The 24,600-nt window shown below is 44.5% G+C and overlaps 1 protein-coding gene across 1 annotated transcript; it reads left to right on the top strand.

Moving 5' to 3' along the window:
• Positions 1-7,847: 7,847 nt before the first annotated feature.
• ISOC1 (isochorismatase domain containing 1) lies at positions 7,848-23,760 on the top strand. Its single transcript, XM_040543751.1, has 4 exons — positions 7,848-8,227; positions 22,733-22,852; positions 23,021-23,224; positions 23,610-23,760. Exons 1-4 carry the CDS (start codon positions 7,931-7,933, stop codon positions 23,742-23,744), a joined length of 756 nt encoding a protein of 251 aa, XP_040399685.1. The 5' UTR covers positions 7,848-7,930; the 3' UTR covers positions 23,745-23,760.
• Positions 23,761-24,600: the final 840 nt, after the last annotated feature.

Below are 24,600 nucleotides of genomic sequence, written 5' to 3'. Positions count from 1 at the left end.
CTTAAAAATTTCTATCATTTTCCTTTGTGTTACAGATTGCTGATATAACTTTTAACAGGGGAACTGTACCTACCATTATAGGACAGAAAACATTCCAAAAAGAAAAGCATGTCCAGAGAAAATGCAAGAGTAAAATGTGACAGAAGAACCTTCTTGGTTTGGGTAGCTATTTACATGGAGAAAGGAGCAGAGAGTGAAAGAATTTGGTTGTATTTAAATGGACACTGCAGAGTTTAGCTCAGAATAATCTATTTCTATTTTTAAAGGCTGAAGGCTAACCTGTACACCTTACCCTATCTGCCAAAGCCAGAATTCATGTACTTCATGCTACAAAACTACAGACCTTACATTGAGACCCTGCGTGCACCAACAGGCTCAGCCATCTTCTGCTCCTCGGGGTTTAGCAGGCCATGATGAAGCAATCACCAGACTGTGGGCTGCTGCCAAACTGCTTTGCATTTCTGGTCTGACAGAGTGGGACCCTGTCCTTGCTGCTGTTGCCTTTTGCTTTCCCTAGTGGATCAGCCCTCTCCTACAGAAAAAACCTTTTGCACACTTTCAGTTATTCCTAGGGTCCAGAGACAGACATCTCAGAGGGTTTTGCAGCCCATAAAGTCAGGCGCATTACAGAATAATAATAGCTACTATTCCTTGAGGCCTCTTTCAATGTAAATATCACCACTGGCTGTATTTAATGTCTTCAGGTAGCTCACTAAGATGATTTATGTAAAACTGGAGAGAAAAATGACAGTTACTGCAAATTCAGTTTGGTAGACAGAATGTGACTGCAGGGATGGCTTCAACTTATCTTTGAGAGCTGAAGTTTTTAATTGTCCTGACTATTCAAATAGATCAAATGCTTTCTTTTTTTGTCAGTAAATGCAATCTACTGCTGTAGGTACTACAAAAAGGTCATGCAGTTTATAAATGGAAGCAAAGTAGGCCTCAACATAATAAAATAATGTTCAGCTGAGAAATTAAATAGCTTTTGCAATTTTGTGCGCAGCAGCTACAAAGAACAAAACAGACTGTACAGTTCAAAAAATGCACTGCTCCCATTTGTGGAAGAAGCGTCATGTCCCATCAAAAGTCGTACAGCACAAAACACACCTTTCAGTGTACAGAGTATTAATGAAGGGAGGCCAGTGCTTCTTCAAAGAACCAGGCACCTCACCCTACCTCTTCTTTTCCACCCCTCAATATGACCTGTGATCTCTGAGATCCTTTCTCCTGCCTGAAGAACCACTGGCTCCAAGGTTATGCTTTAGCACCCTGGCCATACAGCCCAGAAGTATGACCTGTACAGTCCACTAAACTGCTTATCAAATCTTGCCTGTCCTACCACAGTTACAATCAGCTGCCACACATACAATGCTGCATCCAGGGGGTACTACTAGACCTTGGTAATGTCAACATTTATTACAGCTATTGTGCAAAAAACAAAAGCCACAATAGCTTGGGATAAAGACAATGCAAAGAGTAAGAGTACAGATGACAATGCATCTGAAAAGCAAGCTGAACTGGCAGCCACTGGTTTGTGAGTGAACAACTCATTTGTGGGATCAAAACTACTCAAAGTTTGAAAATCCTGTTTACCTGGGGAGTCTGATAGCTTCCCAGGTGTCTATCCAACCAGTTAGACAAACTAGAACAGTCTGTAACTGCTTAAGAGGATGAATGAAGACAAAAAGGTGCCATTTTAGAGATGTGACAGCACTAGAAAATATTGTCTTCTGGGTAGCATGCAAACTCTTTCAGGTATGAATGAAAGAGGCTTGTTCAAACTATGAAAACTCTGCAGAATCAACAGTCCCCAGATATGACTGTTTACACAACATTTCTGCCTTATAAACAAAACAAACCCAGATGAATTGAATTCTGAACTTATGAGAGGATTACATGAACTAGAAAAGCTGTGCTGAACTGGAGAGAAATTATACAATCCAGTGGAGGACTTGCACAGAGAATTTTTTCAAGAGTAGTTTGTGACTAATGCTCATTTGATCCAAAAACATGCACATCATCAAAGAAATGAAAATAAACTGTGTGTCAGGCAAAAGACACAGTACAAACAACACTCAAAACTATGGCCAAAGATCCTTAATTCAAAGTAAAAATTAAGTAGAAACTCAAAAAAATCAAACCAAAACAAAACAAACCGAACAACATGAAAACTAATACATGTAAAGATAATGGAAGAGTGACTGCAAGACATGCAGATCAATTATATCATAAAGAAAATGTTACATGTTTTCAGATTTATCAACCTACAGTCAAAAAAATGGATTCCATCAAGTATGAGTTTACATATCTGCCTCTGGCATTAGCCAGCTTGAAACCAGGGAGAAAGAAAGCCCTCTTCCATTTGATGGCATTTAGTCTGACCGGCAAAGTATATAATGTTTGTACACTTACATTAGCTCATTAGCTTTTTTTTTTTTTTTTTTTCTTTTTCTTTCTTTCTTTTTTTTTTAATAATTAACCTGTCTCAGAAGGAAATTGATGAAATTTTGGAACAGCAGCTGGTGCAATGCTCTGTACCAAGTAATTCTCCACCTCAAAAGAAGTGGCAGAAATGCTTGATCTTGAAGAAATAAATATTGACAACTATGTCTGTTGTAGTTTCTTGTTCAGAGGAAGATAAAAGATAATCATAACACTAGGAATGTGCTTTAATAGATTGACTCTAGCCCATTTAATGTCAATAATGAAGAAGGATGTAGTTATTCATAGAAATAGAAATGTGAGGGTTATCATTACCATATTTGAAAAAGTCCCAGCATTTTTTTACATAGCACAGTGAAAATAATCATATAATTATTTTGTGAGTAGATGCTTTTAAAAATATAATTAAATGTTTTATCAATATGGTCACTACTGCCACATTTACTATGCTGTTCCAACTTCCATTATACATGAAAGCAATTTGGGATATGAAAATATAGCCTAAGTGACATGGTATTGAATTGGTTATTAAATATGGAGCTTTAAAACACCTATCAAGCTACGAAACAGGTGAACAGTGCTTTATTCTTCCAGGAAAATCCAGGATCTTTTTAACAGTCACACCTCCTTCCATCTATGCTGCTGCAAAAACGTCTGCCATTTGAACAGCATCAACACAGTTGCAGGCTGGTTAGCTCACTTATAGGCAATCAAAGCTTACCTCTACACCACATCTGGCCTATCTGATCTTAGGGTAGGTTTGACATACAGGATGCCCAAAGACACAACCATTCCATACAAAAATTACCATTACAGGCAATTGCAGCCGAAATACAGACATCTCTTAGCAAGGATTTTGCACGATGTTAATACAGTATTCCTGCAGATGAGGTAAATGGAAGTGGCTATGGCAGGTATGGGCTGCTGAAGCAAGTCCACATCACAGTTTGCACGACTTTGAAGTACAAAGTACACACCTACAATGTCCTCTCTCCAGCAGTATCAGCAGAATTACCCCACAGCCAGTGCAAGGGACACTATCTCAGGGATGTAGCACAGATAGCAACTAAATCTGGCTGTAAGCCCAGTTTCAAGGGTACTTCAAAATGCAATGCAGATCTAGCCAGATATATTGAAGTCAGCAGAGAAGTTCAGTTGGGACTGCAAAGCCAGAACTGCAAAGCCAGGACTGCAAAACTTAAGCAATGTCTGCTGAGCAGTATGCTAATGTGGTTACATTGCAGTAACAAGATAGCTTAATACAGGCTTGCAGCACAAGTTTTGAGATCTAACAAAGGTCTTTGTGGTAACTCTACTGCTGTAACAACATAATCTGTGACATGCCCTCATGCAGACTAAAACGATTAATTTGGACTTGTGAAAAAAAAAAAAAACCTTAAATATCACAGGGGAACTGAGTGACGCCAAAATAATAGAAAATCAATGAAACTGCGCAGAAAGGCAGTTTATTTATGCATGCCAGTTTATAAAGTATAGTAGTATGCCTGTTCCCTTTTCCTTGACTTCCTTCCTACTGTATCTGCTGTGTAAATTTCAGGTAGTTGCTATGTCAAAGAAAATTTGAACTGTAGGAAATTTGTCAGCTCTCTCTGATTTTAAAACTACCTGCTCACTTTAGAGTTTAAAAGCACAAAACTGCTATCTGCATGACACACCATTCACATTTTTCTCAGTGATAGAGGGCATCATCAGAGCAGTAGACAATTTTCTCTAGGACTTACTCTGTTACATGATTTTGCTGTAATTTGCAACAGAATGTTTTGGGGAGTGTACAATTTTAGTAGATTCACTTTGACATTGGTTCGTTCTACACAAAATGACCATAAAATAAGCTTTCAGGCAGAGTGAAATAAACAAATAAAATAAATCAAGCAGAAAACATATTTCTGAAACTTTGAACTGCAAAACAGATAAACCCACATCCAACAGTCAGAATTCTGTATTGCTTTTTTCTTATAAAAATGTAGATATGTAGCTTTTTTTTACTTACTAAGAAGCTTACATTTTAATACCCTGAACTCTAACCTTCAATCTGAAATCTAGTGCATGGCTGTATTTTGAAAGTGGACATAGCATGAGCTGCCATCTTTCTCACCTACCCTTACCCTTGATAGAAGTTCTCTTTAGTTGCTGAAAATGGGACAAACAAAAAAAGGCTTTCCAGAGACTTCAAACCAGATGACCTTGTATAGTTCTGCTGGAGGAAAAGGAGGTCCCATGTAGTGGGCAGAGCCTTGCATTTGAGCAGAATACCAATGGCATTGTAAGTAGGAAGATTTGATATAAATATTTCAGAATTGGACTAAGAAAATTTGGCCTTCAATTAAAATCTTTGATACTTCAATGGTTTTCAATTTCTTCACAATTTCTTCATAGCGTGTAGGTACAACCCAAGATGTGTATTTTCTGTGATTATATCCCTTTTATGACTTTGGCATATGCCGAACTTCTAAGGGTAAGGTTGGCAGTGTCTTAAAAAATGGGGTATATAGATCAGTATGTGTGACTTTATAGTTGAATATATTCTTCTCTTAAATGTGTACAAGGATTTATCACACCTTACTTGCAATGCGAAGTGCTGGAGGGGTGTGTTACAAATCCTTTTACACACTTCTGTTGTTCAAACTGAGTAAAAGTTACATGGTTGCTTTAGGTCAAAACAAGGTTGATCACTGGAGATTTTCCACATGTAGTCCATTTTAGCCTTCTTTTCTTTCTGTGAAGCAAAAGATGGTATGCTGTGTTTTCCAGGAGGGGTAGAATATCCAGCATCATGAATCGATATTCATGATGGTGCCATACCTCTGCAACTTAATTAAAGGCAACCCGATTTGCCAGTGCCAGAGGAACTGCGTGATTAAAAGACATAGGAAAGGTCAGTAAAACCAGGTGTTCATGCTTGGAAAGCATACCTTCCTGAGTTGCACTGTCTCAGGGTGATCCTTTGAAACCTGAAGATGAGCACAGCCTGGGAGGAAAAGTTTATAGTTTGAGATCAGCCTCTGTCAGAAGTGCCTTCTTCTGTGGGTCAGTGTGGTCCAAGCACAGAAGACTACTAAAAAACACTTAAGGTCTTTTCAGAAGAAAAAATGTATTAGTGGAAAGACTGATGGTGGCACTGCTGGGGGAAGAGAGGATTTGAAATGTAAAAAGATCCAGGGCAATCCGGTAACACACGAGATGAGTTAAGAGGCAGATAAAGGCCAAGGTTTGGTGTCCTCTGGTAGAGACATGTGTGTCGTGTGGTGAGGAACGCAGCTGTCAGCTTTTACCTCCATGTGTGCAGGGATCTGGTCGTTGTGCCCCTTTGCCTACAAAACCTTGGACAGCCCCTGCTGGCTCTGGGCCCAGCTCCCTGCTTGCTTCTGGGCCTGGGAGAGGGGAGCGACCGACAGCAGCTGCGGAGGAGTCTCTCCTCATGGAGTTTCTAGATGAATCCGAGTACTGTTTCCTTGCCATTGCACAATCCTAGCCCTGATAACAAAAAGTTTTTTTGCTATTTAAATAAGCTCGAATCTTGCTTACATACTGAGATATCGGTTATGTATTCTGCATAATAACTGAGTAATTTCTATTCAAATATATTCATTGTGGACTGTAATTGTAGAAAGGTAAGAACTTGCTATGGCATATTTTCTTAATACAGATAGCCCTGTTTTGCTATAATGGAAAAAAGAAGCAGAGTTAAGACATCATTGATCAACAAAACCACTACCCATGTGATATTGCAAAAATATATTGAATTTTAGAAATGTACTCAATTAAAACAAAGTACAAATTAAGAACTAGAAACCAATTTAAGTCACATAAAATAAATAAAATTCCAAGAGTTTTCAATTTGTCACCTTTTCATTTAGAAAACTGGAACTTATTCAAGCCAGCTAATGACAGGGCCATAAAATTGTTTACCCTCTATGCCTCCGCTGTAATAGCATTAAGTGACTGGTTGTATTCATAAATTAAATCAGCAGAACAGTAAGCATGGACAAATAATTAAAATAAGTCCTGAACTCAGGCTACTGAATATTTTTATGGCCAGCAGACTAGGTGTAATATAATTCTAGCCATATGTACAGACTAGCTGTAGTACAGACTTCATGGAAGGCTCCAATGTTTGTATTTCTTGAGGTGAAAATTGCTCTTTTTTCAGCTAAATATTACCACACACAGAACTGGATCGAATGTTTAAACAGAACCCAGATGGACTGGATCTCTTATGTTTTGACCATTTAAAAATATTTTTTATCAAAGAGATGGATCCAGTTAGACTGAATACTCTTTGACTGACACTATCTACTTTGGAAAGATTGAAACTGTGTATAAATCCTCTGATTTTGCTGACAGTAAAAGAAGACAAAATCAATGCATATTTTAGATTTGCAAATGAATTCTCTTAAATTTTTACTTTGTACAATTTCTGCCTGGACAAAATACAGTTTGCATGTTTTTCCTGTAATGTGCAAAAGCCATTGCACATTTGCTTTTTGGATGGAGTGTAAAATAATCTCTTCAAGCTGCTCCAGTGCCTAGTCAGTTTATCAGCGTGTAAATATATAATTCTGAAAGGTTCTTTATGCTTGTAGTTTTTAAATCAATTCATATAAGTGATGTATTTTGTATTAAAAAAAAAAAAAAAAAAAAAGAAAGAAAAGAAAAGAAAAAGAATCTAGTGAATTAGCATTCAACATGTCAACTACAGGTTTCTGACATCAGTAAAGCTTCGAGCTTCAGACTGCTGGTATTTAGCCATGCAGACTGGCATTAAACTTGATGGTGGTGTAACTACATTGGGCAATGCATAAGAACATCCATGTGGTATTAACTGAGAGCATTTTCTTTCCATGAGCTGCTTGGAGCCTGTTTCCCAAGCACACTGAGGGGGAACAGATGACCTGGTAGTTATGGCAAAGATGCAGGCAACATTTCTAGCAGCTGATCAGTTCCTGGTAAGAGAGAGAAAGGAGAGAAGGTTAATTAATCTGGGACTTTTACAGAGAAGCTGGAAATGACAAAACGTGCGGATGGATGCACTACATCCTCCTCACACCTCCGTGGATCTGCAGAGCCCAGCATGGAGCAGGTGGGACGCTCCGGAGCCACCTGCCTGCCAGCACCACGCCGTGCCGCACCCAGCCACCGCTTGCCACGGGTGGGCGAGGGCAGCCCGAGGGAGCCGACCCGTTCCCGGCCTTCAGCAACAGGTCCCTGCCCGCTGCGAGGCGGAGGAAAAGGGCGGCCCCACACAGCAGCCCCACAGTCCCTTCCCGCCCGGCACAGTCGCCCCCACCGGCGCGCCTTGCCTCAGGGGCCGGCGGAGCCGGGCTGGGCCCCACGGCGGGGAGGAGGAGCCGCAGCCGGGATTGGGGGCCGCCGGCACCGCCCGCCTGGCCGAGGGGAGGAGGCGGCAGCAGGAGGAGGAGGAGGAGGAGCGGGCCGCAGCGAGCTGGCTCGGTTGCCCCTGAAGATGGCGGCGGCGGAGGCAGCTGGTCCTCCGGGCGGGGGCTGCCCGGCGGCGGGCGGAGGCTCCGTGCCCGTCCTGTTCTGCTTCTCCGTCTTCGCAAGGCCCTCCACCGTGCCGCATGGCGCCGGCTACGAGCTGCTGATCCAGAAGTTCCTCAGCCTCTACGGGGACCAGATCGACATGCACCGCAAGTTCGTGGTGCAGCTCTTCGCCGAGGAGTGGAGCCAGTACATAGACCTGCCCAAGGGCTTCCTGGTCAGCGAGCGCTGCAAGGTGCGCCTGGTGCCGCTGCAAATCCAGGTGAGACCTGCCACAGGTGTGGGCGGACTGGCCCGTCCTGCCGCCGCCCCCCGGCCACGGGGAACCTCCCCAGGGCCCCCTGCGGACCGGGGCCGGGGGGCGGCCGCGACGGCGCCGGGGGGGACGCGGAGGAGCGGCGGGGAGCTGAGGGAGCGCTGCCGGGGGCACGGCACGGCACGGCACAGCCGGGCACGGCACAGCACAGCCGTCCGGGTGCCCCAGCTCTCGGCGCGGCGGCTGTTGGTGCCCGGGGAGCACGGGGCCGGGGACAGCCCCGAGGGAGCCGCCCGGGCGGTCGGCCCCGCGGCGTTTCCGCGTGGAAACTTTAATCTTGCTCGGCTGAGGAGGCGTCTGAGCTCCAGCCACGTGTGTGCGGCGAGTGAGAACTTGTTTCACCCGTCGGGAGGGAAGCGGAGCGGTGGTTGGGATAATAAACACTTCTCCTTTAAAACAGGCAGCTGGAGTTGCCCGGCTTTGAGTAGCGATAATGTTATTAGGTGGAAACTCAAAGGTTGCTATTCCCAGAGCTTGGTTTTGCAGCCCTAGGATTTCTGTATCCTTTCTTGCCTAAAGAGCTCTTCATAATTTACAGGTTCATAACTCACGAGTTTTGTGGCCATAAACCAGGAGACCAGACTGCCAGACAGATACAGTACGTGTGTTTCATAGTAAGATGTCTTTATGCATACTAGAGATTTGTGCCAGTCATGGTGTAGTAGTGCCACTCGAAGCAAAATTGCTTTTTTCCTTTTTCCAATGTTAAAGGATTCAACCTTTTTACAAATAAAGTAGTTTTTATTCAGAGCATTCTTCCTAATTTGTAACGAAGCAGTATTAGTTTGGCAAGCCAAAATTACAAGTAAGTTGAAAAAATGATGTCATAAACACTGAAGCATTGCTAGTCTTTGCTCTGTTTCCAGAAACAGTCTAATTCACAGTGTTTGTAAACTCTGCTTAATCATAGTGTCTTGAACTGGTAAACTCTCAAGGTGGCCTGTTTGCTTAGACTGTATATCAGGGATGTCTTTGAAATCCTTTTTCCTTTCCTTAACCCTGTGTATGGAAATAAAAGTAAGAACCTAACTCATTTAAAAACTTGTTTGGTCATTCATTATTCATTTTACTGTTTGTCATTCATCATATTTACCTTAAAGCCTTCCTTCTTCCTGTGTTGGAGATGGAATGGATGGGAGTCCAGCCATAGAAACTGCAAAGGACAGTCTCCCTAACTTGCAAAGAGTCGGTACGAGTGGTGTTAAGTCAAGTAAGGATTTCAAAAACACCTTGTGTAATCTGAGGCTGTAAGAGCAGCAGTACAGGTCAGAATTTTGTTTCTTCTGTATGCAGGTCATCGCTCTGCAGAGACCCTTTTGCAGATGGCTGTCTGTACTGAAACTATAAATGCAACCCAAGCATTTGTGGCAGTACATACACCACAGTGTAAAAGGTCAGTATTGGGACATGGAAGAATACGTCATTCCCGGAGTGCAGACAACTACGCAGCTTTAACTTGACTTCAAGGATTCAGGATGAGCCACAGTGTAAATACAATGTCTAACTGATTAGCTGTTTTCACTGGTACTGTTACAATTCTGATAATACCAACTGTTGATATGAAAAGGATAGTACTTTAATATTATTTTAGTCACCTCTGTGATGTGCTTTAGCAGCTGAGAATGAGATGGAGACATCAGTGATGTCAGTCAGCTCTCCTTAAGCCACCAGCAGGTGCTCACAGATCACTTGTTTTGAGAACATTTGGTCTGATGCAGACACAGCTGTGCTTTTAAAGACTTTAGGTTCTGCAGGATGCACGAGATTTAGAGATGAGAAGATTATACTTTCTTTCCCTGTGTTGATTCATACAGTGCCACTATTGTTTGCCTTTATTTTTATGATGTTTTTCAGCAGCTATATGTAACACAGATTTGGCAACTCTGCAATTAGCATAGTCAGTAAAAAATACCATTTGGAGCATGTCTTTCAAGGGGGATACCCTTTACTCACTAATGTGAGTTGATTTGCTTTTTCAGAAAGACATTTGCTTTAAAATTAAGACTCATAGATACTAGAATCCATATTTCTAGATATTAATTTCAGTATTTTTGTGGGGGTGTTTTATAACTAAATGCGCACATGCATTTTATAATGTTTTTTTAACTCCTAGTATGGTTGTGTCCCTATCTGTAATGATTCCTTTTCTATGCAGACCTGTTGTGAAAAGATATGTTTTGTTGCAATATCTCAAGAAATACCAGCACTGAATGATGTTTGACTGGACTATTTCAATTTCCTGTCTCTGCAGTTGAGGGAGGTAGTAATCTCGCTGAGAAATCACCATATGCTCCCCTCTGAAAGCCACTCCGCACAGTTCAATATAAGACTTGATCTGTACAGGGATGTTTTTATTGGATGTTTCTTCTCCAGTCATATCTGTGCCTTTGTACGGTCCTCTTATAGCTACATTTGTTCTCTTTAGCTGTACTGCCACAAAACTCTCACTTGAACTTCTAATTTCCATCTACTGTTGTGGAGAGTGGAGAGGTTACAACAGAGCCAGCTGTTCAGCTTGGCTACTAGTCTTAAAAACTTCTCAACCATACACTTGCAACAAAAAGGAACTTCTTCTCTGACCTCTTCCAACTGGTGAGGAGGGTATTCGCTTACACCTTGACGGACTAACAGAAGGGAGATGGTTACTTTTCATGGAATGTACATGTTTTAAAACATTTAACAGAATAATAGTTATAGTCTTTGGGGAAAAGTGCAGGACTGCATTAACCTTTTCTAACTGTAAATATATCTGAATAGTAGTGCTAGAACTATTGTTTTTGCTGTAAATGTTGTAACCTTCTTTGGAGAGAGAAGAGCAGTAAGGAAAAACACTGGAAATATCAGAAGAGAAAACAGCTATGCTCATTATAGTGATGTAATAGAGGAGTTCACTGTTGCTGTCATAACTTCAAGGTGACTTCTCATTGGTAATACTTGTTCTACATCTATAAACTGGTAACCTTAAGATGCTGTAGGTAAAAGGGTAAGATTATTATTGCAGTAAGAGCGTTAAGGGCCTCTGCTTTAAGCTCTTTGAAAGATAAGGGCCTCTGCTCTAAGCTCTTTGAAAGATATGTTGACATCTCATGCATATCTTTTCTTGTGTGGAAAAGCTTGGAGAATGATGTTTAATTATTGCTGAGATGCAAAGTAAATAAAAATAAAGCAATTTATACACAAATGTATTTATATATATTTAGTACATCTGTCTAGCATTCAGATGCTCTGGAAATAGAAGGAACCCTAACTCAGGAGCCTAAGTACGTTTTCTGAAGACCAGGAAAATCCTGATCAAACTACAGATTACAGTATGTGAGTCAGGTGAGAGGAATTATTTTTACTTTAAACTTTTAATAGTGCAGTTTTAAATTCTGTTACTACTGCAATTAAGAAACAGTATTTTGAGATGGAAGAAAGGAACATTTGGAACTGAGGAGCTAAAAAAAAAAAAAAGAAAAGTTTCTTCTAATTGAGACACTTTTGTTTGTGCATCATTAATCCACAGCAGGCATTTTGATCACTTCAGATTTTTATCAATAATTTCATACTATCTTAATTATATGGACGTGATGTGCTTATCTAGATAAATCTTTACTTTTAAGTATTGAATTGCGTGTAAAAGAATGCACTTCAGCTTAACATAAAATAAATATAATCCCAAACTGAGATACTTGCAACTAATTTTTCCATTGAACTACATGCAGATGAATTTCTTCAGTTTGTTTTCAGTTTGTTTATCTTTCTCTGAAAGATAAACAACAAAGTAAAACTGAATCTTACAGATTTCCTTTTAAAAACAAAGGATCAGAAAATATGATACTCAATTTCTTTTCATTGTCTTTCTATGCAATTTTTGAAATACCATATCTGCAAGGTCCTCTGTTCTGCCCTACTAGCACATAACCTTGGCAAGACATTTATAAGTGATGTTACATGGGACACTCTCTGCTTCAGTTCTCATCCATAACAAATGCTGGGGGAAAATTGCATTTTTTGTGTAATGGTTCCCTGAAGTTTGATAGGGAAAGTACAGATAAAGAGCTAGTATACATGAATATTTTTGTCAAGTTGATTCTGTAATTACAGTCCTTCATCACAGTCACACTTTGTATGATTAATAATGATCAGCAGAGATGAAATAGATGTGAAAGAACACCTGCCCTTTCTCACCTGGGCGTTTTCTAGAGTAGGATTTAAAGCTGTGTGTAACTCCTGGCAACATAGCTTTAAATTCTGGTCTGGATAAGGTCCTAGAGATGACTTCTCTAGCTGGGTAAAAGAACTGCATCAGGTTACGTTGCCATCTGACATACCTATTCTTGTTTTACTGTGGATAACTTCCAGCTGGAAGGAAGAAAGTCCTGATAACTTAACTAGGAGGAGTGAAACAAAACAAATGCAAAATCTTGCATACAGCTTAGGGGAACTTCAGCTGATGCAAAAAAAAAATAAAAAAAAAAAAATAAAAATGCTGTTTAATGGTATTGTAGTTGAGCAGATTCCTGCTTGGGGTGGATTTTGACAGAGAATGTGTGGCTGCAGTGGAATACCATTCTTGGCTTGTCCAGCCTGCCTTTCTACTTCTTGATGCTCTTTGTCTTTTCAAATCTCTTCTTCTGAGGAAAACAAGCAAGTATTGGTTTTGATCTCACCATCTACTTCTTCCCATTTCTTGTTCTGCCACATGTTGCATAGATTGTTGCAGATTGCAAGTTAATAGAAAATAGAAATTAGTAGAAAATAAATATGAGAATGAATATAAGAATTGTGTTAGATTTTGTAAAAGTTTTTATGTAGCAAATATATACTGTCAACACAACTTTGTTTTAATGTCCCTGATATTAAACTGAAGTACAGAAGTTAAATCATATTAAACCAAATTGATAATAAAGGAAAGCAAAAGCAAAAGGCTTTTGCTTCTGCTCCATGTAATGCTTGTCATAAACATACGGGATTTAGTGGGAATCTGGGACAAGGACACTCCCTGGCTGGAAAGGCAGTCAGTTATCTTCATTGCTTTACTGTCAAATGGGACAAATAATGAATGGGGCAGAATAAAATCTGTTCTGAGTCGGCTGTTTGGAAATAGGCATGCAAGTCACTACTGTAACTCTGGATGAATACTGTTCTTGAGGAAATGCAAGCATCTGAGAGAAATAGAATAGAAATCTGCATTTTTCTGAAAAGTTGGAGAAACAAGGTGAAATACAATGCAGTTCAAAGGGGAAAGAATAAAGTACTGCACTAAGGTAGAAATAATCAACTATGCAAATAAAAGATAAGGGAGGGTTCAGGTAATGATTTAGCGGTTAAAACGGACCTCAGGAGTCAAAGTATCATCAATCACAAAAAAAAATAAAAGGCAAATAGAATAGTGGAAAATATAAGCTGAATGGAGCCTACAAGACCTGTGAATTGATCCATTTTCTCAGAGGCTTTACTGATACTGAAAAGTAGTGTGGGCTGAGAAGTACTACTGTTACAGTAGTGTTGGTGGCCTCACTGTAGACTGTAGCTGGAAAAGGCCCTCAAGGAGAGCAATGAAAATTCTTACAGTAGTAGGAGAAAAGACTGAAAACATTAGATACATTTTGGAGTACGGGGAAAAAAAACAACTAAACTGAGACCTGATCTGAGTCTTGAGATGTGGTAATAGATGTTTGTACATAACTGTACATATGAAGGAGGAAGGTAATGCAGTTGTTTTTTCAAATCCACCATGGACAGAACTGGAAATAATGCTCTTGAGCGGCAACAAGTGCCACTTGGTGAGGGAAAAAGATGGAAGGTAAAGATAGAGCTGTGGGATGGATTATGTAGGAGTTATATAAATTGTGTATCACTTTTGTTTGTTTGTTTGTTTACATGTGTCAGACCAGGTAGGTCTTTGCAAAGAAAATTTTGGTGTAGTTGATCCTTCCATAAGGATAGACTCTTCAACTTCTTTCTGACTTTTCTTTTATACTTATTTTTGTTCACCTGCTGAGGAAGCTAGTGCCATCTATTGCCCTGGCATAGGAAGGTGTTTGGTAAGGCAGCAGATTAACTCCATGTAGATCAGTCTAAAATCCCATGATGATTTGCCTAGTTGAAAGTGATCTTAAAATTTTTGAAGTGGTGAATAGATTTATAGGAGAAAATAATGATCGTTGCTTGTCGTATAAATGCTGAGACAAAATGGTACGTTTTTGGAGTAGGAGACACACTGATAAGCATTTTCAATTCCAGTTACTCTGCTGAGCAGTAGGGAAGCTAAATGTCACGGTTGAATAGTCCCTTGCTAGTAAGGGCCAGAGTTAGAGTGGGTTACAAGAGGCGCTCACTGTGTTCAGTTGTACTTTAGTACTTGCCGCAAAGTGACTTCTGTATTGTGCAAGTATGTAAAGGTACAGTGTTCAAGAACGAGACAGTTACTCAATATTTACTTCTATTTTCAAACATTCTTGGTCCCAGGCCTCATTTACTACATGGTGTAGAATTGCAGAAGAATTTGGGAGAGATTTTCTGGATTTTCACATGAGATTTTGCCTAACTCATGTGCAAAGCCAGCACTTGACCAAATCAGCTATTATTTTGCCTTACTGACTGCTGAAAACATCCATGATCCTACCACCTGCAGTAACCTGTTTATGTGCTGCTATGCCCTCCTGGTGAAAAAAGATTTCCCTGATGTCTTTTGTGATGCGTTTCCATCTTCCCATGGCATCTGTGGGTCTGGTGTTAGGGCATCTGCTCTGCAGTTACTACTGAATTTGTGTTGATAACCGCTTGTGGTAATAGCGTTGCCATTTCGTGGATAAGAGTTAGAGGAATGACAGTTACAGACATTTGACATTTTGAGAGTAGTGGCATACTGAATCTGAGAGGTGTGGGAATTTGCTGTTTACAGTACAACACACAAGTACTTTTCACAGTAATTTGAACAGGCCATTTCATATGTGTAAGCATGGCTGCTGCTGTACTTTTTTTTTTTAGTCTTGGAAATCGAGATCAAAACTGACTTAAGAGACGTGAGATAAATCAGTGAAAAATTTGGGACTAATATGTAAGGCTTCCTGATTCCCTGTTATTCCAAAATAAAATATTTTACTGATTTTTGTAATTTTAGTTCAGTTTAAAGTACCGCAACCTCAGTTTGCAGAAAATGAAGTGTAGAAAATTAATGGGTGCTTGCCAGGAGGAGTTTATTCAATTTGATTTATCAGTCTGCGGAAAAGCTTTTGAATGGAAGTAATTTCTCTTCAGTTGCCTTGTAACTAAGAATAGTGTGTAGTTCCTTTCTTTTCCTGTAGTCTGTAGCTGGAACCTTATCTTTTGCTTCCGCAGGTAATGCAAGCAATCTCATTCAAATAAAAAGTACTCTTTCAAACTGTGTGAAAATGCTATCTATGATTTCTTTTTTTTTTTTTTTTTCTTAACCCTCCTTCCACTACACTCTGGCGTCCTCAGGGGAAACTCTGGGAGATTATTTTCATCATTAATATGCATTCAGTTCAGTTTCTGGTAGTAATGCAGACAAGCTTCTCTGCTTTCATTTTAGCCTTTGAACTTTCATCAGCTTTGTGCTACAAGATCTCATAGACAAAAGAAACTGACTACGCAATGAAGCTGTGTGTATGTGCACTATTTAAATCATGTATAAAGTGAAGGTCTTTAACTTATTCTGATTTTGTGTCAGTTTTAAGAGCTGGAGATACAAATATAAATTTTAGAAATGTAATTTCATTGATAGTTTTTTTTAACAGTACTATAAGTAGTGTGCTCCTTTGTCCCATTTTAGAGCTCAGAAGTTTCCATGTACATTTAAAGTGACTTATGTCTCCCACCTGATAAAATCCTGATTCCCTATTTGTGGCTGTACTGTACTGCTGCTCAGTATTACTGCCATTCATTTTGTTTCAGAAACATAACAAAATCAGACTTGTGAAACCTTTTTCCTTATATTTTGGCTCAAAGTAACTTGAATCTAACTTGAAAACTTGAAGTAGCATAAGTCTTACCCCTGAAAAGTGGAGGGCCAAGACCCAGGATGCTCAAATCAAGGTAGACTGTGCAAGAGCAGAAGGCCAGGCCCCATCCCATGGTTGCTGATCTGGCAGGGAGAAGAAGGAGGTCCTGTGAGAGTGGAGGGCAAGGACTCCACTTTGCTTCGAGCAGGACTTACAGACCCTGCAGGCTATTGCCCGTGAGCATGCATGGCAGTTGACTCTGGGAGGGAACAGAATTCCCACAAGCCCAAGTGGCCAGTCTCAGTGACACTTAAAGCAGCATAAAGATGCCCTTTACAAGTCCATTAGGCCAAGACCCATGAACATCAAATGAAGGGAAGGAAGCCCTGCAACTGCAATTGGCCAGGCCCTGTGGTGCTCCATTCAGGGCGCTTGGCCATGTGGGGCTTCGTGTCCTGCAGCATCACCTGCTTGGGGGGCCATGGATTTGTAGCACAAGCAAACACCAGGAGGACTTCAGCTCTCTTCTCTCTCTTTTTTTTTTTTTTTCTTGACAGCTTTTCTACCCAGCATTGGTCATTAAGGAAGGTTTCATCTAATATCTAAATATCATCTAGTTTCAACCCCCCTGCCATAGGCAGGGATGCCACCCACTAGATCATGTTTGCCAGGGCCCTGTCCAGCCTGGCTTTGAACACCTGCAGAGATGGGGCATCCAAACCCTTTCTGGGTTGCCATGGTTCTTCCCATGCCAAGCCAAAGGCAGCCCTTGACTTGCTCTCAGGGGTTTTCTCCTGTCTTTCACCCCTCTCTGGGGGGAGCAGGGATGATCTGCTCTGCTTAGCACCCATCCTCCTTGGGGTCCTGGGCGGGAGAGACATCAACAAGCCGGAGGAGTTCAGAAGAGGCCACTGATGCGGTGGGACTGGAGCACCCGCCCCGTGAGGAGGGTGTGTGGGGCCGGGGCTGGCTCAGCATGGACCAGAGAAGGCTTAGGTGCAGCTTACAGCCTGGTGCCTGTGGGAGGGGATGACAGGGATGGGGACAGGCTCTTCCCAGCAGTGCCTGGCGGCAGGAGCAGAGGCAAGCGGCATCAGCAGGGACTGGAGAGGTTCAGGCTGGAGATAAGGAAATAACAAAAAGTTCTGTGAGGCTCACAAAACACCACGGTGGGTTGTTCCAGCAAGGTGTTGGCATCCCAGAGCTTGGAGGTTTTTGAAACCTGCGTGGGCCCAACCCAGGGCACAAGTGTCACAAGCCCATGGAGGGACTCATGGGGAAGTCCAGGAAGATACAGCACTGCCAGTGTGAAATCCAGCAAAGGTTTCCAAATACGCAAGAAATTCCAGAAGTAACCGTTTCAGAGGCTCCATTGGCTGCGGAGCTTCACCCAGCTCAGCTTTTCCCCAGGTTCCTGCTGTGCATCTGGGGCATGCAGGGTCAGATGTGGCTCTGACATTGGTACCTGGGTCTCAGTGTAGGACCCTCCAGCAGCTCTTGGTGCCAAAACCAGCAGTGACCTGCTGTCCCTCCTCTTTCTTTGCTTGGCTGGATTGGCTGGAGAAGTGGTATGGAGCTGTGTGTCAGAAGAGGGTGGGGAGCTCTGGTGAGCATGGAGAAGATGTGTTGCCTGTTTTGCAGGGCTCACTTGCAGCAGGGTGGAGCTGTGCTGGGAAAAGTCCTGCAGAGAGCACACAAAGAGGAGGTGGTGGTGGTGGTGGTGGTGAGGGGTGCTGGGGTGTGAGGGTACCCACTTGCTCAAGAGGATCTCATCCAAGTGGGGAAGAAGTGCCAGTGCCATGGCTGGATCCAGAAGAGTGGGCAGAATACCCGTACTGGAGGGCAACAGCGTGATCGTCTCCCACTACTCTTGCAGTGCCTCTCAGCCCTGAGCTGGCAGCTGTGGGGCCTCTCCCCATGCCGCATTCCCTGGGCTGAGCACCATGGGGGCTGGCCAGTGGCTCTTGCTGGGCTTCCTGGTGCTCATTCTGGTGTCTTGTGAGTGCAGGAGCCAGGCCCCATGGCAGCCAAAGCAGGCCCCATAGCCACCTGCTCACACAAAAGGGGCCATGCAGGGCCCCTTTAAGGGGTCCTTAAGGAAGGTTTCTTTCTGGGAGAGTGCAGACAACAGGACATGCCTCCCTCATCTATCTCCTTTACTGTGCAACAGCAGCTACCAAGAGCCACGAGCTGCTTCCTCCCCCAGATGCGCAGAGCCAGTTCCCTCTGCCTGTCTTTGTGTGCTGGGTGTCCCTTGTGCCTCCAGTTTTGCGAATGCCAGTAGCAAGCAGCATCTGAAAGACATGGAGGACGACCTGGTCTGCCCATGTGAACGCACCTGGAGAGACCTTCACTTGGTGGAAGCTGAACTCTTGAGGCTCTTGGAGGCCTGCAGCCAAGCTGACCATTCTTTTCTTAGCACCAGCCTGCCTGCCCCATTCGCCAGTGCTCTGCCTTGGGGCAGTCATGGATGGAGATCGTGTTTGTCTGGGAGGGTGGGGGAAATGGACAGCCGTGCAAGACGTCACCTGCATCGCAGAATCACAGGATGGCTGAGGGGGGCAGGGACCTCTGGAGGTAGTCTGGTCCAATCCGTCTTGTCACTCAGGGCCACAGTCCTGCGCAACCAGGACCACGTCCAGACAGCTTTTGAGTATCTCCAAGGAGGGAGACAGCACCACCTGTCAGGGCAACATCACAGGAAACAAGAGTTTGTTGATGTTCAGAGGGAACCTCACATGTTTCAGTTTGTGCCCATTGTTTCTTGTCCTGTTACCGAGCACCACTGAAGAGAGCCTGGTTCCATTCACTTTGTACCCCCTTCAGGTATTTATAGACATCGATAAGATCTTCATAAAAGTTTCCTCTTCTCCAGGCTGAGCAGTCCCAGCTGTCTTGGCCTTTCCTCAGAAGAGAGATGCTTCAGTTCTTTCTTCTTTGTGGCCATGCGTTGGACTCTCTTCAGTGTGCCCACATCTCTCTTAACAGGGGAGCCCCAAACTGGACACACTGGTGAGGTGTAGCTAGCAGTGCTGAGGACAGGGGAGGGATCATTTCTCTTGTCCTCCTGGCAACATTCCTAATGCAGCCCAGGGTACAATTGGACACCTTTGTCGCAAGGGCTCATTACTGACTTTCATACGATTTGGTGTACGCCAGGACCCCCAAGTCTTTGGCAAAGCTGTTTTCGAGCTGGGCAGCCCCCAGCACGTGCCTGCCTTTGTCCTCCCCCTTGTTGAACTGCTTGGGGTTCCTGTCTTGGCAGGGCACAACCCCAGCTTTCTACAGAGAGCAGCAGCACCAAGGCGCACTCTGTGCAGAAGGAGCTATCTCGACGGCATCATCGCCAGGCCGCAGCCAGCGGGGCAGGCTGGCGGGAGGGCAGAGCCTCGAGCCCCGGGGCCAGAGGTGGCGGAGAGCAGGAGGCCAGGCCTGGGGCGATGGGGCGATGGCGATGGGCACGGGCTGGCCCTGGGCACCCCAGGCTGGAAGCCTCTCCCTGGGAGCAGCTGCAGAGCTGCAGGCCTGCAGCTGGGCAGCACGCGCTTTCAGGGGGAGCACAGCAGTGGTGCCGGGCACGTGGGGAAGGAAGCGCTGAGACGAACACCCCAGCCCTCCTGGCAAAGGGCGGCATCGCCGCGCCCCAATCCCACCAGACCGACCCCATCGGCCTTCAGGCCCAGCAGCCCTGTGAGGAAGCGGTGGGCACAGCAGTAGGAAGAGGAGGAGATGGCAGCAGGGCTGGGGACAGCAATGCCAACCGTGTTGTTAGCAATACGGAGACTTTTTTGATAGCTTTCGTAGCTTTATTTCTTTTGTCCAATAGCTTCAGACTGCTGTGAGCCTTGTGGTCCCTCCCGGTTGCCAGCGTGCGCCCCATCTGCTGGCCCAGCCCCAGCTTGGCCAGCTCCTGGGGCACTGTCCTAGTGTCGCCAGCAGGGTGGCCTCTTTGCGGGTGGGGCAGAGTCCTGGCAAGTGGGAGCCCTCCTCTTCGCAGCTCTCCAGGGTCCCCTGCGTGGCTGGTCCCTGCCCTGGCCGGCAGCGGAGGGACCGGCCTCAGCCTCCTGTGGTTCCTGCTGGGGCACTTGCTGATCACCAGGGTCGGGAACTGGGACGGGTGGGGGGCTGCTGGGCCCCTCACGGAGGGCAGCGGTTGAGGTTCTGGGGAGCTCTTCTGCATTGGTTCCCTGGGAGGGCTCCGGTCCGGGAGCCGGTGTCCCCGCTGAGGTGGCAGTGTGGCTGGGGACTGCTGCACGGCTGCCCTCCTGTCCTCCGGCAGCACGGGAGGCCCCCCGACCCAGCAGGTTTTGGGCCTCCCCGCTGCACCGCTGCACGGCAGTGGCAATGAGCCGCTGCACGAAGCCGGCAGTGTGTCTTCCCAGGGATGGACGTAGTAGCACCGTCAGAGCTGCCTCATTCAGGCCAAAGAAGCGCAGTCTGGAGATGACATGGCGTTGCGCTGCAGAGGCTGCCCTTCTGTCATTCCGAAAGAGCTGCCCCAGCTCCTGGCGCAGCCAGGGCAGCAGGGGCTGGAGCATAGCTGGATGCCGTCGGAAGAGGGACGCCCAGATATGGGGTTGGAGGCTGCCCACAGGATCCCTTTGCACTGGTCCAGCTGCCTGTGGTCGGAAGGCATGGTGTCCAGGTGCTCTCCCTGGCTGCTGGGCCATGACTGATGTCCCTGCAGGCGGTGTAGTGACAAGCTCCTCAAAGCCGTTGTCTGCCGTCACTGAATGTACAATGGAGCGCACCCTCTGCTTGCACAGGGGGCACTCGGGCTTGCTCTCAGCCCACTGCCGGATGCAGGCAAAGCAGAAGCGGTGGAGGCATGGCATCACATAGCTGGGGTTCAGCCAGCTGTCCAGACAGATGGGACAGCGGGTGTCCAGCACTGTGGCCATGCTCTCCGCCTGCTGAGGTGAGCTGGGGAGAACTGGCGATGACGAGCCGCTCCCTCTCACCGGCACTGCAGCAGCAGCTGTCACGCTGCAAAAGGCAGAGAAGAGGCCATGGTCATCGGCTGAGCCGGGGCCGGCTGGAAGAGTTGTGCAGGCCCCTCAAGGAGGAAACCCTTCCAGCTGCCCAGGGAGAGATGTCTCCGTAGCACTCACCTCTGCTGCTGCGAGCGCTCCTCCTGGGTCTCCCGACGGCCCGAACGAGGCAGGGCCGCGGAAGGATCTCCGATGGCTCTGGGAAGGGCACTGAGAGCTGCTGCAGCAACTCCCAGAGCACGACACCAGCACCAAGGCCAACCTTGCTCCTCACTCCAGACCTCGTGTAAACGCTCAGCTGGAGTGCAGGCACTAGCCGGTGCGGTGGGACTCTGCGCCCGCATATGAGCAGCGAGGGCCACACAGTCACAATCCGTCGCTCCAGGCTCTCACAGTGCATCGCTCGGAGCCATCACAATGGGCCGTCCCGCCCCGCAGCGCTCGCTCTGGCAGTGCTCTGGCCCCAGCACATGCGTCTTTGTCTAGCACAATGTCACTTACCACTCTGTCCCACAAAGGGTTTGTCTTCTCAACATCGGTGTTATCCACCAGTCACTGCAACCTTGGCCAGGTCTTCCCAGAGCACCATCAAGTCACCCTAGCCACATCAGACATCTCCAAGTCCATTCAGCAAGAGTGTCCATTGGCACCTGCTCACACAAAAGGGGCCGTGCAGGGCCATTGTGCCCTAGCAGTGGCAAAGAAGCGCTAGTGGGTTGGGCCCCATGGTCTCCAAGACTTCAAGACGCCTGAATCAGGGCGCAGAGGCCCTGCAAGAGCACAAATCCCCACTCCATGGATTTCAGACTAGGTTGCAGGGCCATGCACCTGCTGCTGAGGGACAGGCCCCATAGCCCTTAGCAGGGTAAAGAGGTCTGTAGGGCCAGGCCCCATGGTCCTCAAGTGAAGGAAAGGAAGCCCTCAAAGACCAGGGACAAAGGCCCATGGGGCTTGAATTGCAAGGACAGAGGGCTAGGTGCCATGGCACCTGAGACAGGGAAAGGAAGCCCTGCAAAGCCATGGAGCCAGGAGTCATGGGGCTTGAGAGATGGGAAAGTCCCCTGCAGGACCAGAGGCCCAGGCAGCATGGCACTGTGCTCTGGGAAAGATGCCCTGTATGAGCAGAGGACCAAATACCATAGTACTTGAATGAGGGGAATGAGGTTCGTCAAGGCCAGTCAGCTGGTCTCAACAGTGATCAAATCAACACAGAGAGGCTGTCAGGAGCACAGGGCCAGATCCCATGGCTACCTGCTCATAGCAATGGGATTTTGCAAGGCCATAATGCTCCAGCTACAGCAAAGAAGCACTGCATGAGGAATGGGCAAGGTCCCATGGTGCTTCCAGGCCCCTTGGTGCTCCAAGGTCCCACAGTGCTCCAAGGTCCCTTGGTGCTCAAGTGCCCTGTGCTCTTGCAGGTGCCATGACGGAAGTTTTCCAGACTCTTTCTTGTTCTGCTGCTCTTTGGGAAAGGTCCTCACTGACATTAAAAATATGATTTTGTTTTTCAGATGACGACTTTGGGCAACCTGACACCCTCAAGCACTGTGTTTTTTTGTTGTGATATGCAGGAGAGATTCCGGCCTGCCATCAAATACTTTGGTGATATCATCAGTGTAGGTCAACGACTGGTATGTTCGTTGATTGCTTTTTCATTTTAGTACATTTTGATCACAAATGTAAATTATTATATATAGCTAGCTTACTGATTATTCAGTTTCAAATAATAACAATATCTTTAGTATTACCATTCTTGAATAATTTATTTTTGAATACTTTCCTCCCCATTCCTCTTACAGCTCCAAGGTGCACGGCTCTTAGGAATTCCAGTCATTGTAACTGAACAGTATCCCAAAGGTCTTGGCAGCACTGTGCAAGAAATTGATTTAACAGGAGCAAAACTCGTGCTTCCTAAAACAAAATTTTCAATGGTATTGCCAGAAGTTGAAGCAGCACTCGCAGAGATTCCTGGAGTCCGCAGTGTTGTGCTGTTTGGAGTAGAAGTACGTGCCTTGCCATTCTTGCAGTTTTATTGATAATATCTGTTGGCCAACAAATTATCATTGCTTTCTGTAATTAAAAAAGGTCAGTTTATATTTCTTAGAACTTACAGTTCAGATATCTTCTACAGATTAAATTATTTGTATGCTCTTTTTCTTTGATACTTTCTCATAAAATTTGAAATTAGATATTTTTAAGCTACAGTCTCTTGTCTCAAACTTGGTTGGCATTTTAAAACCCACATTGAGTTCCCTATTATTGTAATGCTTAGAAAAGTACATGTTTGAACCCTGATTAATTATGTACTTTAACTTGGCATTGTGCTACTCATGTTTTGCAGTAATGATTTATTCTATTTTTTTTTGGCCTTCATTTTCTCCCCTGTAGACTCACGTCTGCATCCAGCAAACAGCATTGGAATTAATTGGCAGAGGTCTGGAAGTTCATATTGTAGCTGATGCCACCTCATCAAGAAGTATGATGGACAGAATGTTTGCTCTTGAGGTAATGTTTCCTAATTAAGGTTTTCTACCCCTTGGGTCTGTATGCTAATTTCTGCATTTGCTAACAAGGAATTTCTCAGGACAGTAACCAGTGGGCAAATGCAAACTTAAGAAGAGGAGAATGCTGTGATTCTCACAATAGCTTCCACAGTACAGAAGGAATAGCTTTTTATTTTTCCTCCCTAAGTCATGATTTAATATGTAGAACCCAGTTTAGGACATTAGGATTAAAAAAGTGATTGGTTTGTGCAGGCTAAGTTACCCTATCTAACCATTAGCATTTTTTGATATTTTGTTAAGGAGTGTTATGTCTACAGCAAAGTACTACAGAGCTTTTGTTTTCGTCTTTCCAAACAGTATTTGTTCTGATGTTGAAATTCCCTGAAATGAAATGTGATATAGCAAGTTGAAAAGTCCCTCCCTCTGTTCTTCCTCATCAGTGCAAATCAAAGCTTAATCTCAAGACTCTGTGATTATAGTAGACTTTCTTTTTCTTTTTTTTTTTTTTTAAGAGCTTAGTCAGACATTTAGTACCTTAACATTTATGTTGAGAAAGTGGAGATGAATGTAACACAAAAATTTCAAAGCAGGTACAACTATGTGGTAGCAAGTTCATGCAAATGCTACTTCTATGCTGTACTCTAACTTGCCTACAGGCATCATTGTTGTGAGTCAAAAACTGATATATGCATTAAGCATTGCAATTTTTGCCCTGGGCCCTTATAGTTATTTGGAAATTGAAGCTAGTAATAACTGTAGCATTTTATACTTTTTTCACAGAGGTGAAGAAGTTTTAATTTCTCCTTTTTCATGAATAGGAAAATCAGGGGCTAAAGAGAAATCGCTAGCCTGATGAAATCCATGACTTGTATGAA

Source organism: Cygnus olor, unplaced genomic scaffold (assembly GCF_009769625.2).
Source record: "Cygnus olor isolate bCygOlo1 unplaced genomic scaffold, bCygOlo1.pri.v2 scaffold_189_ctg1, whole genome shotgun sequence".
NCBI classification, from domain to species: Eukaryota; Metazoa; Chordata; class Aves; order Anseriformes; family Anatidae; genus Cygnus; species Cygnus olor.
This window is presented reverse-complemented; position numbering and strand designations above follow the sequence as displayed.